This window comes from Gymnogyps californianus, chromosome 29 (genome assembly GCF_018139145.2).
Source record: "Gymnogyps californianus isolate 813 chromosome 29, ASM1813914v2, whole genome shotgun sequence".
Classification (NCBI taxonomy): domain Eukaryota; kingdom Metazoa; phylum Chordata; class Aves; order Accipitriformes; family Cathartidae; genus Gymnogyps; species Gymnogyps californianus.
This window is the reverse complement of record NC_059499.1, coordinates 567,651-585,743: the sequence shown is the minus strand read 5'-3', so window position 1 is coordinate 585,743 and position 18,093 is coordinate 567,651. Positions and strand designations below refer to the sequence as shown.

At 57.6% G+C, this 18,093-nt stretch overlaps 2 protein-coding genes across 2 annotated transcripts; both read left to right on the top strand.

The window, feature by feature from the left end:
- Positions 1 to 796: 796 nt before the first annotated feature.
- SEMA4A (semaphorin 4A) lies at positions 797 to 7,550 on the top strand. The gene is given in 21 exon segments (XM_050912381.1): positions 797 to 837; positions 1,204 to 1,306; positions 1,309 to 1,365; positions 1,367 to 1,393; positions 1,395 to 1,560; positions 1,563 to 1,744; positions 1,746 to 1,770; positions 2,253 to 2,393; positions 3,565 to 3,725; positions 3,850 to 3,912; positions 3,999 to 4,097; positions 4,579 to 4,687; positions 4,811 to 4,927; positions 5,042 to 5,172; positions 5,271 to 5,440; positions 5,520 to 5,670; positions 5,937 to 6,126; positions 6,225 to 6,340; positions 6,430 to 6,602; positions 6,686 to 6,795; positions 6,915 to 7,550. Coding segments are annotated over 21 exon segments (2,964 nt in total). The 3' UTR covers positions 7,547 to 7,550.
- Positions 7,551 to 9,083: 1,533 nt separating this feature from the next.
- SLC25A44 (solute carrier family 25 member 44) lies at positions 9,084 to 17,978 on the top strand. Its single transcript, XM_050912370.1, has 5 exons — positions 9,084 to 9,119; positions 12,949 to 13,059; positions 13,409 to 14,144; positions 16,133 to 16,260; positions 16,827 to 17,978. The coding sequence occupies exons 3-5, from the start codon at positions 13,523 to 13,525 to the stop codon at positions 17,016 to 17,018; spliced, it is 942 nt and encodes a 313-aa protein (XP_050768327.1). The 5' UTR covers positions 9,084 to 9,119; positions 12,949 to 13,059; positions 13,409 to 13,522; the 3' UTR covers positions 17,019 to 17,978.
- The last annotated feature ends 115 nt before the right edge of the window (positions 17,979 to 18,093 follow it).

The following is an 18,093-nucleotide window of genomic DNA, read 5'->3' as shown; positions in this document are numbered from 1 at the left end:
GGGAAAACTAAACCACCCCAGCGTTGAGAGGCCCTCGGTGACACTCGCTTCCACGTGCCAAATCCTATGCAGGGAGGCTGTAACGGCCCCCCGCCCAGCATGTCCCCAGATCGCTTTGGCATGGGGACCCAGACAGGAGGAGGGACAGGGCTGTGACGGAGCTTTGGCTCCCCACGCCGCTGGAGCAGCCTTGAGGCTGCTCTCGCTTCACACTCTGCATCAGAGCTGCCTCATGCCGGAGGAAGACTCTCTGGGGGCTTTCCCCAGCCCCGCCACAGTCCCCCTGAGCCTTCAGCCTCGCAGAGGAGCCTCTGCTCCCTTTCCCATCCCTCCTCCCCCTCCACTGGCCCCGGTGGCTCCGGCCCAGGGCAGAACAATGCGGCCGGTCCAAGCCTCCGTGCAAGCCCCGTTTCTCAGCCAACCCTTCGCCAAGTGGGAAATCCGGGGCAGAGTAACCTAGTTTCTGCGCTTACAAGGAGCTTTCTGTCCCGGCCAAGCAAGGTGGCAGGGAGAGCGCTGCCCTCCCGGGGCTTGGTGTCCCTGCGGGCGGATGGTGGCACCGGGGGAGGCAGGTAAGGAGGCCTCGACAGGGCAGAATGCTCCTCAGCCTTCTCTGGAGCGGGATATTGGGGTACCTCAGATGTGGCTATGGTGTTGGGGGTACCCCAGGGCTTTGGCGTCGATGGGTTTCTCACCCACAGCTGTCCCAGAGCAGCCTGGGGTGGAGGATGGAGCCTGGAGGGAGCCTGGCTGCCGGGACGGCTACGGGCTCTTTGGGGGTGCGATGCTCAGCCTCATGGGGCTCTTTGTGGGTGCGATGCTCAGCCCCACGGGGCTGTTTGTGGGTACAATGCTCAGCCCCACGGGGCTGTTTGTGGGAATGATGCTGAGCCCCACGGAGCTGTTTGTGGGTGCGATGCTCAGCCTCATGGGGCTGTTTGTGGGGGGCGATGCTCAGCCCCACGGGGCTGTTTGTGGGGGGCAATGCTCAGCCCCACAGGGCTGTTTGTGGGAGTGATGCTCAGCCCCACGGAGCTGTTTGTGGGTGCGATGCTCAGCCCCACGGGGCTCTTTGTGGGGGGCGATGCTCAGCCTCACGGGGCTCTTTGTGGGGGGCGATGCTCAGCCCCACAGGGCTGTTTGTGGGAGTGATGCTCAGCCCCACGGAGCTGTTTGTGGGGGGCGATGCTCAGCCCCACGGAGCTGTTTGTGGGGGGCGATGCTCAGCCTCATGGAGCTGTTGGTGGGGGCGATGCTCAGACCCACTGTTGATCCTCACAGTCAACAGGAGAAACGACGTTGCTTTGCTCTCACCCTAAAGATTTTCCCAAAGCCAGGAAGGGAACCCAGGCATCCGGGCACGCCATTTCCCCCCCACGTCACCCCCTGGGCGCCCCAGTCAGAGGAGCAGAGCACCCCGGCTCCCATCCCGGCTCCCTCCGCCAGGCTTTGCTGCCCTCCCCGCATGGGTGCAACGCAGGCGAGGCGGGAGCAGGCGCCCGCTGCCCCAACCTGCTGAGGCTCGTCCTCTTCCAGCAGGACTTTCTGGTTCCCGCAGTCCCCAGCGGGGCCACGCTGGGCTGGGCTGGGCCACAGCGAGCCCTGCCACGAGCCGGGCTGGGAGCCTGGCAGCGCGGCCAGATCTTGGCCGGGCACCGGGCATGGAGCCTTGGGGGTCTTCTGGCCGCAGCCCCCTGGGGCCAGGCGCCTGCCGGGTGCCGACGCTCCAGGGGCGAAGGTGAGCCAGCTCTGTCCTCGCCCGCCGGAGAGGTAATGCTGGGGACACGGTGGCCGCCCACAACGGGTCCCGGGGACCACACGGTTCTTGAGACATTGCTCTTTCCCCATTGCTTCTGGGAAAAGGTGCAAAAAAGCGCTGCAAGAGGGGGGTGTCCCGTCCCGTCCCGTCCCTGAATTTTGTGGATCCTCCAGCCACTGATGGAGCTGCACGGGGGAATCCCTGACGGGGATGGGCACTGTGGGGCTCTGCGGGGGCAAAGGCAGGAGCCTCTGGACACCCCTGTGCCAGGGGGGTCCCGGTGCAGGGAGCCCGGCAGGGTGTGGGGACGTCTCTGCCTGTGCCACGGCGGCAGCGGGAAGCTCTCGCCTGTGTTCGGGGACCGCACGCAGCTTGAGGCGCCAGGGCCCCACGGCCCCCCCCATACTGGGTGCTGCTGGCTTCCCCCCTCTCATTTCCGCTTGGTGACACCCAGCCCCGGCAGCGCTTGCCCTAACCCTCGCCTTTCCCGCAGGGATGGTGCTGGGACCCTCGAGGGGTACATCCCTGCCGCCCCCCGCCATGCCCGCAGCTGCCTTCTGCCTGCTCTGCGGTGTGGTGATGCCAGCCGCCGTGCTCTGTGCCGAGCCCCTGCCCCGCGTCGCCTTCCCCAGCGGTGAGTACGACACCAAGAGAGCAAAATGGCTGAGGAGGGGATGGGGACAAGCCAGGTTGTGGGGGGACGACATCGGCTTGGGAGAGCATCCGTCCCTAAGGTTGAGCATCCAGCATCAGGGACCCACGGGCTGCTCTCCATCACGGCCTCCCCGTCTCGTTACCCCTCTCGTTAGCCCCGCGCAGGGCTGGGGCAGTGGGACGGCAGCTACGGGGCTGGGGACGGGTGCTGGTGGCAGCAGGACAGGGCAAAGGGCTACGGGGCCGCTGCGAGGACAGATGTAATGAGGCTAGTTGGCACCCAAACACCTTTGGGAGTGGGAGCCGGGTGCACCCCAGGGTGCCAGCTCTAGCAGAGTGATTTTGGCACCCACCAGGCACCCGGGGATCTACTCAGGGCCACCCTGGATGGAAGAAAAAGCTGCCTCCTCGGCGGGACAGGGCACCGCGTCCTGCCTGCGCGTCCAGCCAAACGGCGGGCAGCAAAGAAAGGGGTTTGGGGGTGCTGGGGGACGGCGGCGTTCGGGCAGGCAGGAGAGGTCTGTGCCCCCATGCAGGGCCGTGCCCCCCGAGGCCCCTGCCCGCGCTGCAACTTCCCCTTCCCCATGCAGCCGTTCCGAGAATTGCAAAACGTCCCTTTTCTTTTTCCCGGTTTCGGTGGCTGGCGGGGGCAAACAAGAAGCCTGCGGCCCCCAGCTGTGCTTGAGGGCACCGTGGGGGGGCTTGTAACCCACCCACACCCCCCCCCCCCGAGGCTGGCACCCTGGGGCGGTGCATCCCCCAAACGGAGCATCGCCCCGTGGCCGCGGCCCCAAAGCATCACGGGCAGAGCCTGCAGCCTAAGAGGGAAAAATGCACCCTGTTTCTTACAGGACAGCAAAGCAGCGTCCGAGGGCGAGGGGTGCGTGGGTTTTGCAGCTTTGGGGACATCCAGCTCTTGGGGCAGGACCCACAGGGGCTGAGGGGGAGGTGGGGACCTGGAAGGGGAAGTGGGGACAGCGATGGGGGGCCGTGGGGGAAGCAATGCACCCCGTTTCCTATGTGAGAGGTGACAGAAGCCGCAATGGCAGCTGCTGCCGCGTCCGTCCAGGGTTGATGGTGGTGGTGGCGGTGGGACGTGTGTGTGTGTGTGTGTCCCCTTGGCCCCCGTCATCCCCCTTCGCTCCTGCCAGGGGACCCCCGACGGACCCTCACCCATTTCAGCCAGGACAACGTCTCCCACTACGACATCTTCCTCCTGCACGAGAGCGAGGAGGAGCTGTATGTGGGGGCGCGTGACCGAGTGCTGGCCCTCACCGTCGGCACCCCGGGCAGCATCAGTGCCAAAGCTTCGGTGAGCAGCGGCCGCTTTTGAGGAGGCTGGGGTGGTGCCCTCTGCTGTGCCTCAGTTTCCCCACTCGGGCTGGGCGGTCGTGGCCTGCCTCAGCAGCTGTGGACTGTCTCCCTTCTCTCCGCAGATAATGTGGGGACCCACGGCCGAGAAAACCTCCGAGTGTGCTTTTAAGAAGAAGAGCCGGGAAGTGAGGCAGCACCATGGGGGGCTTGGGGGGGTCCCCCAGAGCTGCAGGGCTGCTCAGCCCCCACCTCTGCTCTTGTCCCCCCGCAGACCGAGTGCTTCAACTTCATCCGGGTCCTTGTGGCCCTGAACCAGACCCACCTCTACGTCTGCGGGACCTACGCCTTCAGCCCCGCCTGCACCTACATCGTGAGTGTGTGTGTCCCCCCCCTGCCCCGCCAAGGACGGGGACGAGGGGGGGCTCTCTGGACATGTTGTGGCATTGCCGTGAGAGCCACAAAATACTGGCCCAGGAGCCAGAGCGGGATGGGGGATCGGAGCTAATTGCATCGTGGGAAGTCCCGGGGGATGTGGGGTGCTGGGTGCTGCCCCCCCCACACACCGAGGTGCATCTTTGCATTTCATGCGCTAAAGGAGCCCATGGCGTTTCTAACCACGGCTGCCAGCGGCTTTTTACCTCCCAGGTCAGATGCAGGTAGTACACCCCTGATTTTGGGTCCCAGTTCCCTCAGGTGACCCAGGCAGCCTGTCCTGCCTCAGTTTCCCCACTTGCTGAGCACGTGGTGAGCACCGCAGCTTCCCCACGGGCCAGAGGGAGTCCACAGCCATTTCTTGCAGATTTGGGATCTGTTTTAACCCCATCGGCTGATTTTTCTCCCCTTTCCCACAGCAACTGGAGAACTTCACACTGGTGTCCAGCAGCAGAGGACAACCTTTCCTGGATGGGAAGGGCCAGTGCCCCTTTGACCCCCAGCACACCTACACCGCCCTGCTGGTGGGTGAGTACGGGGCCAGTGGCCCCCATGGGTGGGCACCCATCCCTGGGATGGAGTGGAGGGTGATGGCGGGGGGGGGGGGGGGGTGGTCCCTGGCATGGCTCACCCCCACCCGTCCCCGAGCAGACGGCGAGCTCTACGCCGGCACCATGAACAACTTCCAGGGCAACGAGCCCATCATCTCCCGCTCGCTGGGCAGCCGGACTCTGCTCAAGACGGACGCCTTCCTCCGCTGGCTTTCAGGTAAGCAGAGACCCCCCGGCCCCCCTCATCCTCCCCGTGCCGGGGGGTGCCTGCAGCAGCCCCCCCCCCCCTCACTCCAGCTCCTCACCCACCTGCCCTGGCTGTGCCCCACAGCCGACACCGCCTTCGTGGCCTCCTTCAGCATCCCTGGAGATGACAAGGTCTACTTCTTCTTCGAGGAGACGGCCGATGAGTTTGATTTCTTCGAGCGGCTCCTGGTGCCGCGGGTGGCCCGCGTCTGCAAGGTGGGTGCAGGGACGGTGACGGAGGACGATGACCGGGGGACGATGGGGGTAACCAGCTCCTGTCACCCGGGGGCTGAGCACCCTCCCGGCTCCCGCAGAGCGATGTCGGGGGGGACAAGGTGCTGCAGAAGAAGTGGACGACGTTCTTGAAGGCCCAGCTGGTGTGCTCGCAACCCGGCCGCTTCCCCTTCAACGTCATCCATCACGCCTTCGCCCTGCCCCGCCGCGATGGCGGTGCCGACTTCTACGCCGTCTTCACCTCGCAGTGGTGAGTCCCGGCACCCAGGGGTGCTGCGGGTGCACCGGGGACCCACCTCCTCCCCATGCCCACCTTGCTGTCCCTGCAGGCAGGCGGGCAGGGCGGGCAGCGCAGCCGTCTGTGCCTACAGCCAGGAGGCTCTGGAGGAGGTCTTCGAGGGCAAGTACAAGGAGCTGAACAAGGAGAGCTCCCGCTGGACGGTCTACGGCGGCCCCGACATGAGTCCCCGGCCCGGCAGCGTGAGTGCTGCCCCCCGGGGGGACAAGGCCCTCCCGGAGGATGATGCTGGTCCCCGTGGGGAGGGGTTCGTCTGTCCCAGTTTGCCCTGTGTGCTCGCACTGGGGTGAGACGGTGGTGGTGTCGCAAGCAGGATAGGAAAGGGGGGGGGGCGTCCCTTTGCACCCGACTGATGCCGTCACGGGCAGCCTGGTGGCGTGTGTCCCGTCCCCCCCTCTCCCTGTGCCTCAGTTTCCCCATGCCAGCACTGACTCCTCTCTCCCTGCAGTGCTACATGGGTCCCTCCTCTGACAAAGCCCTCACCTTCATGAAGGACCATTTCCTAATGGACGGGAAGGTGTTACCCACCCAGGGGCGGCCGCTGCTGGTGAAGACGGACGTCACGTACACGCGCATAGCGGTGGACGAGACTCGTGGCGTCTCGGGGGCCACCTACCGCGTCATGTTCCTGGCCACGGGTGAGTTTACGTGGGGGTACGCACAGGGCACCTGGTCACCCCTCCTACCCTTCCTTTGGCTCCCCAAAACACCGGTGCTGTCCCCTGTGTCCCCGCAGCGGAGGGTTTCCTGCACAAAGCGGTGGAGCTGCCCGGGGATCCCCACATCGTGGAGAGCATCCAGCTCTTCGGGACGCCAGAGCCGGTGAAGAACTTACTGCTGGCTCCGGGAAAGGTAGGGGATGGGGATGACCCAAGAGCCCACCCCAAGCCCAGCACAGGGGGGCAGGGGGAGGCTCAAGCCCCGCGCCTCTCCCTCCCCAGGGCATCCTCTACGTGGGTTACTCCGGTGGTGTCCTCCAAGTCCCGTTGGCCAACTGCAGCCTGCACCGGAGCTGCGCCGAGTGCGTGCTGGCGCGGGACCCGTACTGCGCCTGGCACAGCCTCAAGGGCTCCTGCCAGCCCACCCGTGCCGCCGCCGCCGCCGCCGAGGACAAGTGAGCCAGAGAGGCAGCGGGATGAGGATGGGAAGGGGGATGCAGAGGGGACCGGGATGCTGATGCCACTCTCCCGGCCGCAGGAGCGCGTGGCTGCAGGACATCGAGGCGGGGAGCCCAGCCGCCGTGTGCCACCGCAGGAGCGCGGCCATGCCCCGAGCCTGGGGGGCACAGGAGGATCCTGCCGCAGAGAGTTGAGTATGGGGGCGCGGCGGGACGGGACGGGGGTGCGGCGGGACGGGGACTGGAGGGTGGGACGGGGCACGTGGGGTGCACTCCGTCACCCTGCCTCTCCCCCTCCGCACCCCGCAGGGCTCAGCCCCCCGCTTAATGCCGTGGTTCGCCTGCCGTGCCCCCGCCGCTCCGCCCTGGCTACCTACAGCTGGCAGCAGCCCGGCGGCCGGGGGGGCCGGGGGGCCACGGCGCTGCTGCCTGACCAGACGCTGGTGGTCATCATGCAACGGGGGACTGCCGGCACCTACAAGTGCCAGGCCACTGAGAACGGCTACACGTGGACCGTGGCTCACTACCAGCTACGTGACCCCAGTGGGGTGGCCCCCCAGCCGGATGAGGTGGCTGAGGAGGGGTTTGCCTGGGGGTCCTCAGACCCCGGCAGCCCCCGGTCTTACTGGCCCCAGTTTGTCACCGTCACCGTGCTGCTGGCCGTGACGCTGGCCGCTGCTGCCTGCCTGGCTCTCCTCGCCTACCACGACCAGCTCAAAGCCAGGAGCAAGGTGCGGGGATGCAGCGCGCCCCACAGCCCCCCATCCCAGCACCGGGAGAAGGTACCCCTCAATGGAGGGACTGGAGAGCCCTCGGCACCCGGAGTCCCCACCGAGGAGGAGGAGGAGGAGGAAAGCTCCCGTGCTTGCTGCCTCCAGCTTGATGGGGACATCGATGCGGATAACAACAGTCTCCACGTCCCGGCGGGGGACACGGCGTGACGCCGCCACCGGGTCGGGGAGACCGTGGGGAAGGAGTGGGGTGTGGGGGTGATATGAATGTGAAGGTTTTTTTTCTTTTTTTTTTTTTTTTTTTTAATTTAATACATGTGTTTTAACATAAGGTAACATTTTGGGGCGGCAGCGAGGGGCAGCGAGGTAGGATGGGCCCCTGGGAGCAGCAGGGGATGCAGCAAGGGGGTGGGATGGGGCGAGGAGGTGGGATGGGGAGAGAGCGGGGGGCGAGGGAAGGACGTGGGGACAGGGAAAGGATGTGGGCACAGAGGAGGGCCGTGGCCATGGCGCAAAGACGTGGGGCCGAGGGCAGGATGTGGCCATGGGGCAAGGACGTGGGGTGGGGACGGGCGGAGTCGGCGGATGCTGCCACTGGTGTCACCCCAGGAAAAAAAAAACCCTGGGATCCATAGAAGCTCCAAAATGGGGAAAGCTGAGCCGGATGGGCTCCATGGGCCAACCCCACGGGCACCCACCCTGCGCTGCCAGGCCTCCCCACCCCGCTCCCCACCACGGGTGCTGGGCAGGGGGGGACCCCACATCACCCTGACCCCCGGACAGCCATGGTGGTGGACCCCCACCAACTTCTCACCAGCTGCCCCCCGGGGTTGGCCCCTGCGGCTTTTTTTGGATGACGTCAGTCGAGCCTTCTTTTTTCCAACGAACCAGCTGTAAATTTTCCTGCTCTTTGTACATTTGATTTTTTTTTTTTTTATTAAAAAGGAAAAGCCACGACGTTGCGCTGCTGGGTGCAAGGAGCCGCCCCAGGAGGGCAGCGCCAGGGCCCTCGGCCTCGCGTGCAGGGGGGGGTGTGCGCATCCGTGCAACGTGGGTTTGTATGTTCGTGGAACGCGCGTGCCCGTGGAAGGCGAGGGTGTGCAAGGTGTGCACAGGTGCAACACGTGCGGGGAATGCGCGGTCATGTGCAACGTGGGGTGTGCGAGGGTGCGAGGTATGCATGCACGCGCAGCGTGTATGGGGAACGTGCGTGCACGTGCAATGTGGGGGTGTGCGAGGTCTGCACGTGCAACGAGGGGCGAGGAGCCTCCAAGGAAAGGGGAAATGGCCCTCTTACACCCCCCATCACTCCCTTCCTTTCAGAACTCCTGCTGTTTTCCCCCCCCTCGCCGTGCCCTCTTCCCTTCCAGCAGCCAGCACGTGAATTCTTCCCGGGAAACACAGGAGTCGCACCCAGTGGTTAAGGGCCGCTGGCCCTTTAAGAGCTGTAAGTCGGCGCTGGCCCTTTAAGGTGAGGGCGCAGGCGAGGCCTCCTGATGCGCGCATGCGCGCTCCGTCCCCTCATCGTCTTCCCGGGGCACGGCGGGCGGGCCGCCCTCTTTACTGCGGCCGGAAGCGCGCGAGGTCTCTTCCGGAGCGGCGTCAGCCCTTCCCCAAGATGGCGCCGGTGCTCGGGCGCTGATTGCTCGGGCGGCGCGCGAGGCCCCCGACGTGCTGCCGCCGTTCACTTCCGGCCGGCGGCCACCGACGGGAGAGCGGCCATGGGGTGGCGGGACCGGCGGGCGGCGGGGCGGGGCGGGGGCCTCCCGCCCGCCGGCCTGAGGTAAGGGGGCGGCGGGGGCCGGGGCCGGAGGCTGCGGTGCGGGAACGGGGGGCTCGGTTGTGGGGCGGGAGGAGGAGGAGGAGGAGGAGGCCTGGCCTGGGCGAGTGGCGGCGGGGCAGGACGGTGGTGGCCCGGCTCGGGGCCGGTGCTGAGGGGCGGTTGGGGGGCCTGGGGTGGAGGGGGGGGGGGGGCGCTGGCTGTGGGGCGGGACGGTGGGGGTCTGCGGCAGGTGGGTGATGGGGAGCACCCGGGGCAGGCTGCTGAAGCGGGGTGTGCTTCGGGGGGGGGCGTGCGGGGAAACCGGGGTGAAGGGGGAGCACGGGGAGAGGTTGGAGGGGGCGGTTTGGTGCGAGACCCGCTTGGCTGAGGAGGGGGGCTGCTGCGCCATTGAGGAGCGCAGGGGAAGGGGATGGAGGTGCCCTGAGCCTCCGGGGCTGCAGGAAGCAAAGCTGCGTCGGGGAGAGCTGGGGGGGGACATGCCCTGCGCCCTGAAACCAGGGTGCTGGGAAAGGCTTCTGGTCTGCACAACTGCTAATCCGCTCAGTGACCTTGAGCGGGTCCTGTGCCAAACTTTGCACGCGTTCGCCGCCTTTAGAGCACGTTGGATTTTTTTTTTGTCTGGCCGAACATAAGCGCTGATGGCTTTATCTATAAGGTAGGGGGGCGGCTTGCTGCGCCGGCTGCCCAGCTCCTGCCTGCAGGAGGTGGGGGGGAAGGCAGCGCGAGGCTGTGGGTGTGTTGGGAAGTGCTGGCCTTAGAGTGTCTCTGCCTCATCGTTTACAGAGAGACAGCTGCTCGCGGAGGAACTGCAGATCTTCAGTTCAGAGGCTGTTTTTATATCCGCTTCCATCCTGGGGTAAATTTAAGGAGTGCAACAGTAAAGACTTCGAAAACAGAGCTGCCGACTTAGACCAGGTTCGGCGTAGTGGGGCACAGATAAAAGGCTTCAAATTTGAGAGACTTGTAGTGGATTTGTTTGATCTCGTGCTTTCCCACTTGAGAGGATCTCCACAGGCAACCGGGTATAGCGGCTGGGGATTGGAAAGGCGGCCTCGCCGCCTGCTTCTGGATGGTTCCCAGGCCGTCGTGCGAAGGCATTAGTATGCTGAGCAGGAGGCATCCTTGGCCAGGGGTACACAAAGACCCTGTCTTTATTTGCCAAAGAATCATATTTAGATGCAGCTGCAGCAAAAACGGTTTGGAGAACAGATTGATGGGGCTGCATGAAAAAGGAGATAAATTGGGGGGCGGGGGGGTTCATACTAAGTTGCGGTCTGTGTTTAGAAAACTGAAGCTGTATCCTGTAGGTCATACCACAAACTAGCAAGAGAGCAGAAGCAGGTACCGTCTGCTTGGTAATCCGCTGCTTTAATTTCTAGGCAGAAATTCAAGAAATGCTTTCTATTCATGGTGAGGAGTCACCATCTATAGATCTATTGAATCGTAGTTTTGGCGCGGAAACTGTTCAAGTGTTGAAGTACAGAATGGCTCCCTGACCCGGGAGGGAAGCTGATGTACTTGTATTTCGTTTTGGAGGGCAGGTCAGTTCTTTTGAGATTTAACAATTACTTTTATATCGATCTCCCCAAAATTACTTGAAAGATCATCAAAGAGTTACTGAAACTGGATGCGACAGGTTCAGTGCTCTGAGCAAGGCCCTAGGTTTAATTTCTGGAAGAATAAAGGCTCTGAGCAAAACTCTCGTCTTGGCAGAGCAAGAATTGTGGCCGTGGTGGTCAAATGGAAGCATCCCTGGTGATGCCAGGATGCCGTCCCTCTTCACCTCCCCGCAGGAGGAACTTATGGTTTTGATTGCTTGCGGGCCCTGAGATTAAAGTGATGTTGTCTTTCTAATTTAGGTTCTGAATGAAAGTAGTTATTAGTAAGAGTCCAAAGAAAGTACAGTTATTTCCTCAAGGAGGTTATGGCTAAAATTCTAAAAACAAAGCACTATAGTACATAAAACTAAACAAAAATCAAGGGTACATTTTTTATTATTATGTATTTGTTTTCCTTATTGCAGCAATGAGGATTTTTCTTAGCAGATACACCTTACCTTTCACGTGGGGAGCTCTGTTACACATGGTTCAGTTTTTGGGTGGCAGAGGAATCTGGAGCATGGACTAAACCCTCAGGCTTCACCAGGAAATTGCCTTGGCTAGACTTTATTTTATTTTATTTTATTTTTTTAAATATTAAGCTAGTGGGACTCCTAACAAGAGCAAAGTAATGTTTTCATAGGTGCTGTGTGCAGATAATTCCTGTGCAGGAAGCTTTATGCTGTCTAATTATGCCTGTATTAGTGAACCAGTAATACAGTAATTATAATTAAAGCAATACAACTTTTGTTTAGACAAGCCATGGTATTTGTTGTGCGTTATCTGTCAAGTCAATTGACTGTAACAGTGAAGTGTCGTTTTCTTTGTGCTAGGTAAAATAGGGTTTTCCCCCCCTCCCTGTTGGACCCGGATGCCCTTGGGTATTTTTAACTTCACTGTCCATCAGCAGGAGCCGTGGCAGCCTGCAGGGCTGTTTGCTGATGTTAAGCAAATATTTTGTTGGCAGATAGGCAATGAAATGGTCTGTTAATAGCACCCCCCTAACCCCCCCCGCCATAATTTCATAATCATAATTTCTTTTCCATGCCAGAGGTAAATAATTGCCAGTTATTTTGTTACTGCGTTTCTAACCAAATGGCTCTTGACTGAGCTCTCTTCATGAAGCCTGCAATTTGGAGACATTTGTGCTATGGCCTTTCCGCGTTACACTGGTAACGTAAAATGGCCCCCAAATTGGGGTATGGTGTTGACTGCATCTCATGTTGAATTTGAGGTCTCACTCGATCTAGATTCAAACTGAATCTGTTTTCAGATCTCTGGTTTTGGCACACTTGTTCCAGTTTCTGCATTTGCAAGTGGAGCTACTTGGTATTGCTCTGCTCTCCGACAGTTCAGCTTGTGCCTGTGCACAGACTTCGAATACCCGTTTGCCAGAGCCTGGAATATAAGCTGTGATGCAGCTGCAGTCAATCCCTTCCTAAAAATTCAGCAGTCTGTTATTCCTGAAGACCCGTAGGCTTTTTTTGATACAGAAAGAAAGTCCTTGTGGTCAGTGAAATAATCAGTTTCACGTTGGATTGATTCTTTGAGATGCTCTTCTCTTTTTGCTTGTGTATGCCTGGCCCTGCAAGGAGGTTAGCTTATTCCAAGCTTGGTTAATCATGCACCAAGTTAGAGCAAATTACAGCCAAAAGGGAGGCGGGTGGAACTACCGAGAGTCTTGTCCTGGGGAAGCAGTTGTTGGTGACTGCCGGGACGTGGCTGCCTGCGGGATGAGATGCAGTGGTAGTGCGTCAGGGGCAGGAGGCAGGCTCAGGAAGGGTCTGCTGCCGGAGGCGGCTGAACCAGGACCCCCCCCTCCTCGTCCCTCCGTTCCTGGTGCTCTGAATGCTGCCAGAATTGGAAGGATGACCGGTTTCTAAGTGTTACCGTACCAGAAGCGATGATGCAGTGTTGGAAGTGAGGATGAACTTTGCTTGCCTTAGCTCAGAAGCGCAGTTAGGCACTGCTCAGCTGAGAGATCCATGGGCTGTGGTTTTTAACCCTTTCTTTTCAGGGTCTTGGTCATCAACATGGAGACTCGACGTGGCTGTTTGCATTTGCCTTGTTCTCCCATTGTTGCTCCTCTTTTCACGACCTTCTCTTCCCCCTTCCCTGGCTTGCATCACCCTCCAGCTTTAGGAAGGTTGAAATGGAAATGCCCAGAAAAACATGTCTTAATTTGTGCCTGGGAACACAAATGGAGACTTGTCACTTCCTTCTTTGTACAGAGCCTGGAACTGAAAAGTGACATCCTGACATCTAGGAGCATCACAAACCTGGAATAACTGGGGAGAAGCTGCTTTGGTTGACGATCCGTATTCCTGCGTGTTCGTTAAAAGGTAGTGCTTGCTGTTGGAGCAGTGTTCTTCCTCTGTGGATCTCAAAGTGCTTTGCAAAGTCTGGCCAGCTTTGCTTTGCAGCAGAGTAGTCTGGACGGTGGTGAGAACTGCCATGTGTGCAGACTGCTGTTAGTGTTTAACAAATAGCTACGGTGACATCAGAAGGTGCCGCCATCAACCACGTGATACGGCCCTGCTTCCTGAGGTTACGGTCCCACCGCTCTGCCGGCAGAATGGTTTATGCAAGGGCTCTCTGTGTACTTCAGGAAAATCGGCAAAGTTAGGTGACGTAGGCTGCTTTGGCTAACGTAGGTGCTTCATCATCTACTGAAAGTGTCTCTCGTTTCAGATGCCGGCACTTCCAGTCTAGTCGGTCAAGATAGGAGGGCTGAGCCTGGATCTGCTCTCTACTTTGGAGGGCGATCTGGGGCATACCACCTCTCCTACCCCACTCCGAGGCGTCATGGAGGACAAACGCAACATCCCCATCATTGAGTGGGAGCACCTGGACAAACGGAAATTCTACGTGTTTGGGATTTGCATGACTATGATGATCCGGGTGAGCGTTTACCCTTTCACGCTCATCCGGACGCGGTTGCAGGTTCAGAAGGGCAAAAGCCTATACAATGGGACTTTTGATGCTTTTGTGAAAATCCTGCGGACAGAAGGGACAGCTGGGCTCTACCGTGGCTTTTTGGTCAACACTTTCACCCTGATCTCTGGACAGTGCTATGTGACAACGTATGAGCTCACTCGAAAGTATGTGTCACGGTACAACAACAACAACGCCGTGAAGTCTCTGGTGGCAGGCGGCTCAGCCTCCCTGGTGGCCCAGAGCATCACGGTGCCCATCGATGTGATCTCCCAGCATCTCATGATGCAGAGGAGGGGGGAAAGCATGGGCAGGTTTAAGGTGCAGAACCAAGATGGCAAGCGGATGTTGGTCTTTGGCCAAACCAAGGACATCATTGTACAGATTTTCAAGGCCGATGGCTTTAGAGGCTTCTACAGGGGCTACGTGGCCTCGCTACTCACCTATATTCCCAACAGTGCAGTCTGGTGGCCCTTCTACCACTTCTATGCCGGTAAGTGAAAGGAGACTATGAATGTATCTTATCCCAGGAGACCTAGAAGCCCCTCAGATCGATTCTGAAACTGCGGACCCAGCGTGATTTGCTTTCTCTCTTTGAGAAGAAGAGAGAGGGAGCAGAACCTGTCTTGAAACAAATAGCTGTATCCAGTTTAAATGAATTCTGCAGATGTTGGGTGGAAGTTTAAGAGAGCAGCATTGTTTTAAATACAGAGTTAAAGAATGAGTGCTAGAGGACTTAAAACTAGGTGGCTCTAGACGCATCAAGTCCCTCTTGTCTGCTTTAACTTTCTCTTCCGCTGATCCCAAGTAATGCTTACTTTCTGCGTGGAAGTGAGGAAGGCTGTTGTCTGGCATTGGGCAGAGTTTTGAAGCCACTGTGTAAGTATAATTCGTCTTTCAGTTCACGTGGACTCAGGAGTCTCATATATGGCCAAAAGACTTCCAGAGCCACAAATCTCATAGCAAAACCAGGCAACAGGCAGAGACAAAGGCCAGATCTTCTGTGGTTTTGTGACTTAAGATCGTGCTTCAGTTTCCGTAGCTTTAAAACTGGCACAAAGCCTTGTGATATAAAACTACAGTTAACAGTATGTTCTCTCTCCCTAGTTCAGCTCTGGTAATCCTCAGGGTGTTCCCAAATACTAAAGATATTGGCCAGCTCAGATTTACTTCCCTCCCTGCCGATAATCCTTTAGATTTCTGTCGTGCAGCTTTACATGTGGTTTTTAGGCTAATATTTACCTCATAGCAATCTGCCTAAAAGTGATGATAATGAGAGGCTTAGATTTCACTGTACTAGGCTTAAAGGATATCTTGGAAATCACCTGCTTTTAAAAATACAGGCGTCTCGAATGTCTGGTTTGTTTTTCAGAGTGGGCGCATTCTGGTAACAATGGGGAGCATTGGTTACGCATCAGTGCTGCATTTAAGTGGCAACAGCAGCTTGGGATGTTGATCCAGTCTGAACTTTTTGAGAGCGCTCCTTTCGCTCTCCACGTCAAAAATCTTTAATGCCCAAATCCACTGTATTAATTGTAAGACTTCCATGCTAAAAAGGTTCAAAAGCGGACATCTAAGAACAAGGCAGTTGATATGGAGAGAACGGAGCTTGCCTCTTTCAGATGTTTGCTCTCCTTCCTAGTCTTCTGCAGTGGAAATCAAGGTGATGCTAAACGTAAGCCCCAGCTGTCAATGCATCTCTAGTTTGGCTGCCTTTTCTAGTCCTCTCTCCCTGGATAGTGTGCTGGTCTCGGCTGGCAGCAGAAGGGGCCGTTGAACCTTCCTCGGGGCTCAAAGTACACTGATTCAGATCAGTGCTCCGGGTCGTGAACAGAGCAGCTTCCTTCCCCCTTGCCAGATAGACACAACCACCACATCATCCAAAGAAACTGGGACTTTTGGCCTGCCTTCCGTACAACTTTAACCAATAAAAGCGGGGGAGATTCAAATCCTGTTTGCTAGGTGGCAGGAGCAGAATGAGGAAATCCCTGGGATGAGCAGTACGTAGCGCTTATCTCCTTAGAGATCCCACAGTGGGACGCCACGTAAAGATATCTCTTGTGTGCTCGGTGGCAGTGACAGCTTTCTGGATCTGTGCGAATCTCTGCAGACAACTTCTGATAGCCTTGTCTAAAGGTTTCCCCCCTGCCTTTTAAAGGAGGGGTGAATGTTTCCATGCTCTGGTTTGGGGACATATAAGCTTACTCTCCCCTTTTTGCCCAGCAGGTCTGAGAGCCTGTGTTTGAGCCGAGCGGAGGCTGTATGATGGAGCACTGAGCTGCCGGGATGTTTACGGGCTTGCTCCCTGTGCTTTGCTAACTTTCTGGTTGATGTAGAAAGCACTACTTAGACGTGCTGTGGGAGGAGGTGACAGGTTGTAAATCAGGGATTCTGCCCGCTGCAAATCAGTCTAAATTAGCAGTTAAGGAACTGATGAGCAGCCGCTCGTCTGAAACTTTACTTTCTCTCTCCCGTTCCCAGAACAGCTTTCTAGCTTGACTCCTAAAGACTGTCCCCATCTCCTCCTGCAAGCTATATCGGGGCCACTTGCAGCTGCAACAGCTTCCACGCTCACCAACCCCATGGATGTCATCAGGGCTCGGGTTCAGGTAAGAGCTCAGCCTGCTTGGCACGTCTGTCTGCAACAACAGCATGACGCAGGGGTGGGGTTCGGTCTCAGCTCTTTGATCTCTGTGGCTTCAGGTAAACTGCTCCCCTTCTCTCTCTGTTCGTAGGTTGTTTTGTCCTAGATACCGTGCTGCTTAATTTGCCCTCGGCATTAATAGGAGGCAGCTCGGGTAGCAAGGCTGGCTTGGCCTACGTGGACTGCTCAGATGAGGTTCCCCGGCAGATGTGGCAGCCTTCAGAAAAGGAGAGGTGCTTCTCTAGCAGTGTCAGTTTTCGTGAGACTCGAGCTGTCGTGTTGATCCGGCCCCTTCTAGATGGGGGCAGATGGGAGGAAGGAGCAGACAGGTCTAAGAATCCCACTTACTGCTGCCTCTTTAGGACTTCTTGCTTCTTTTCCCCGCCCGCCCCCTCAGGGAGTTCTGGAGACTAGATCAAGGTTATTGGACTGGCTGATCTGTAGTCTCTAGAGTCTTCAGTTGGAGCAGAACCCCGGAGCAGCTCAGCATGAAGTCTGGCAGCTCTGTGAATGTTTGTTCTGGCTTTGCAGGTGGAAGGCAAGAGCTCCATCATCCTCACCTTCAAACAGCTCATGGCGGAGGAAGGTCCCTGGGGCCTGACTAAAGGCCTCTCTGCCCGCATCATCTCGGCCACTCCTTCCACCATCGTTATCGTGGTGGGGTATGAAACTCTGAAGAAGCTGAGCCTCCGCCCGGAGCTGATGGATTCGAGACACTGGTAGAGGCAGCTGCTGGAAGGGAAACCTTCCTTTGAACCCTCTGAATTTGGACTGTCACGGTTGGAAGCTCGGGAGGAGAGGAGAGGCAGCTGCTGTCTCCTTTGTCTCTAGCTGGTTTCACAGTACACGGCAGAAGCAAGAGCAACTGCAATTCACCTCTTTAGATTTGATTGTAATACAATGTTCTGCTGCTGTTTCTGCTTAAAACCATCAAAATGTGACCTTCGGCAATGCTGTTTGCCTGTAACGGTTCATTGAAGAGCAGCCAGGTGTGTGAACGCATCCTGGCAAGTTCTTAATTCCCTTTTTTTAAATTAAAGACTTACTGGCTGAAGCAAAAAGCCAGTTTATTCTTTAAATTATTTTAATCTTTGCCAAACTTCCGAGGAGGGGAGTCTAACAGACTGCAGCAGAGCCCTCTGGTGGGTTGGGTGCTGGTTGCAGTTGTACTGTGGGAAGCTGGTAGAATAGACAAGTAAATTTCTCTAATCACCCACGTGTATTTCTAGAAGATGTGAGACAACAGTAACCCGGAACCACTTAAGACCTTATTTACTGCGTTTTGAATAGATCTGTACATACCTTTTTTGTATGTTCTTGGAAAATGTTTCCTATCTCTCATCCTTCAAACAGCAAACTGGCTGATAGGCAAGGTAGGAGTTGAGTTGGCTGTTTGTAATTAGCTGATGGCAGTTTTGACACCTAACCTATGTTTTTAATCTGTTGTTATTTAATTTTTTTTTATTTTAGGGAAGCTTATTCTGATTTCAGGGGACTGAGTGGTTGTTCTGTGGCCTTGTTCAATGTGAGTGTCAATACTGCATGTTCAGGGTGGCTGCTGCCACTTCCCACCTTTAGTTAGTTTAAGCACAAGCAAACGCAGAGTCTGGAAGTGTCAGGTTGCTGTGCTGCCAGCAGCCGAGATGAGAACGGAATGTGATGTGAGCTACAACTGGATGTGAGGTGGGGAATCAAAAAAAAAAAAAAACAACACCCTTGTACTGGCTTTTGATCCAGTTCAAACCTGATTGGCATGTTCATATTGAATAAGAAGTAATGGTTCACTAGTACTTTGTAA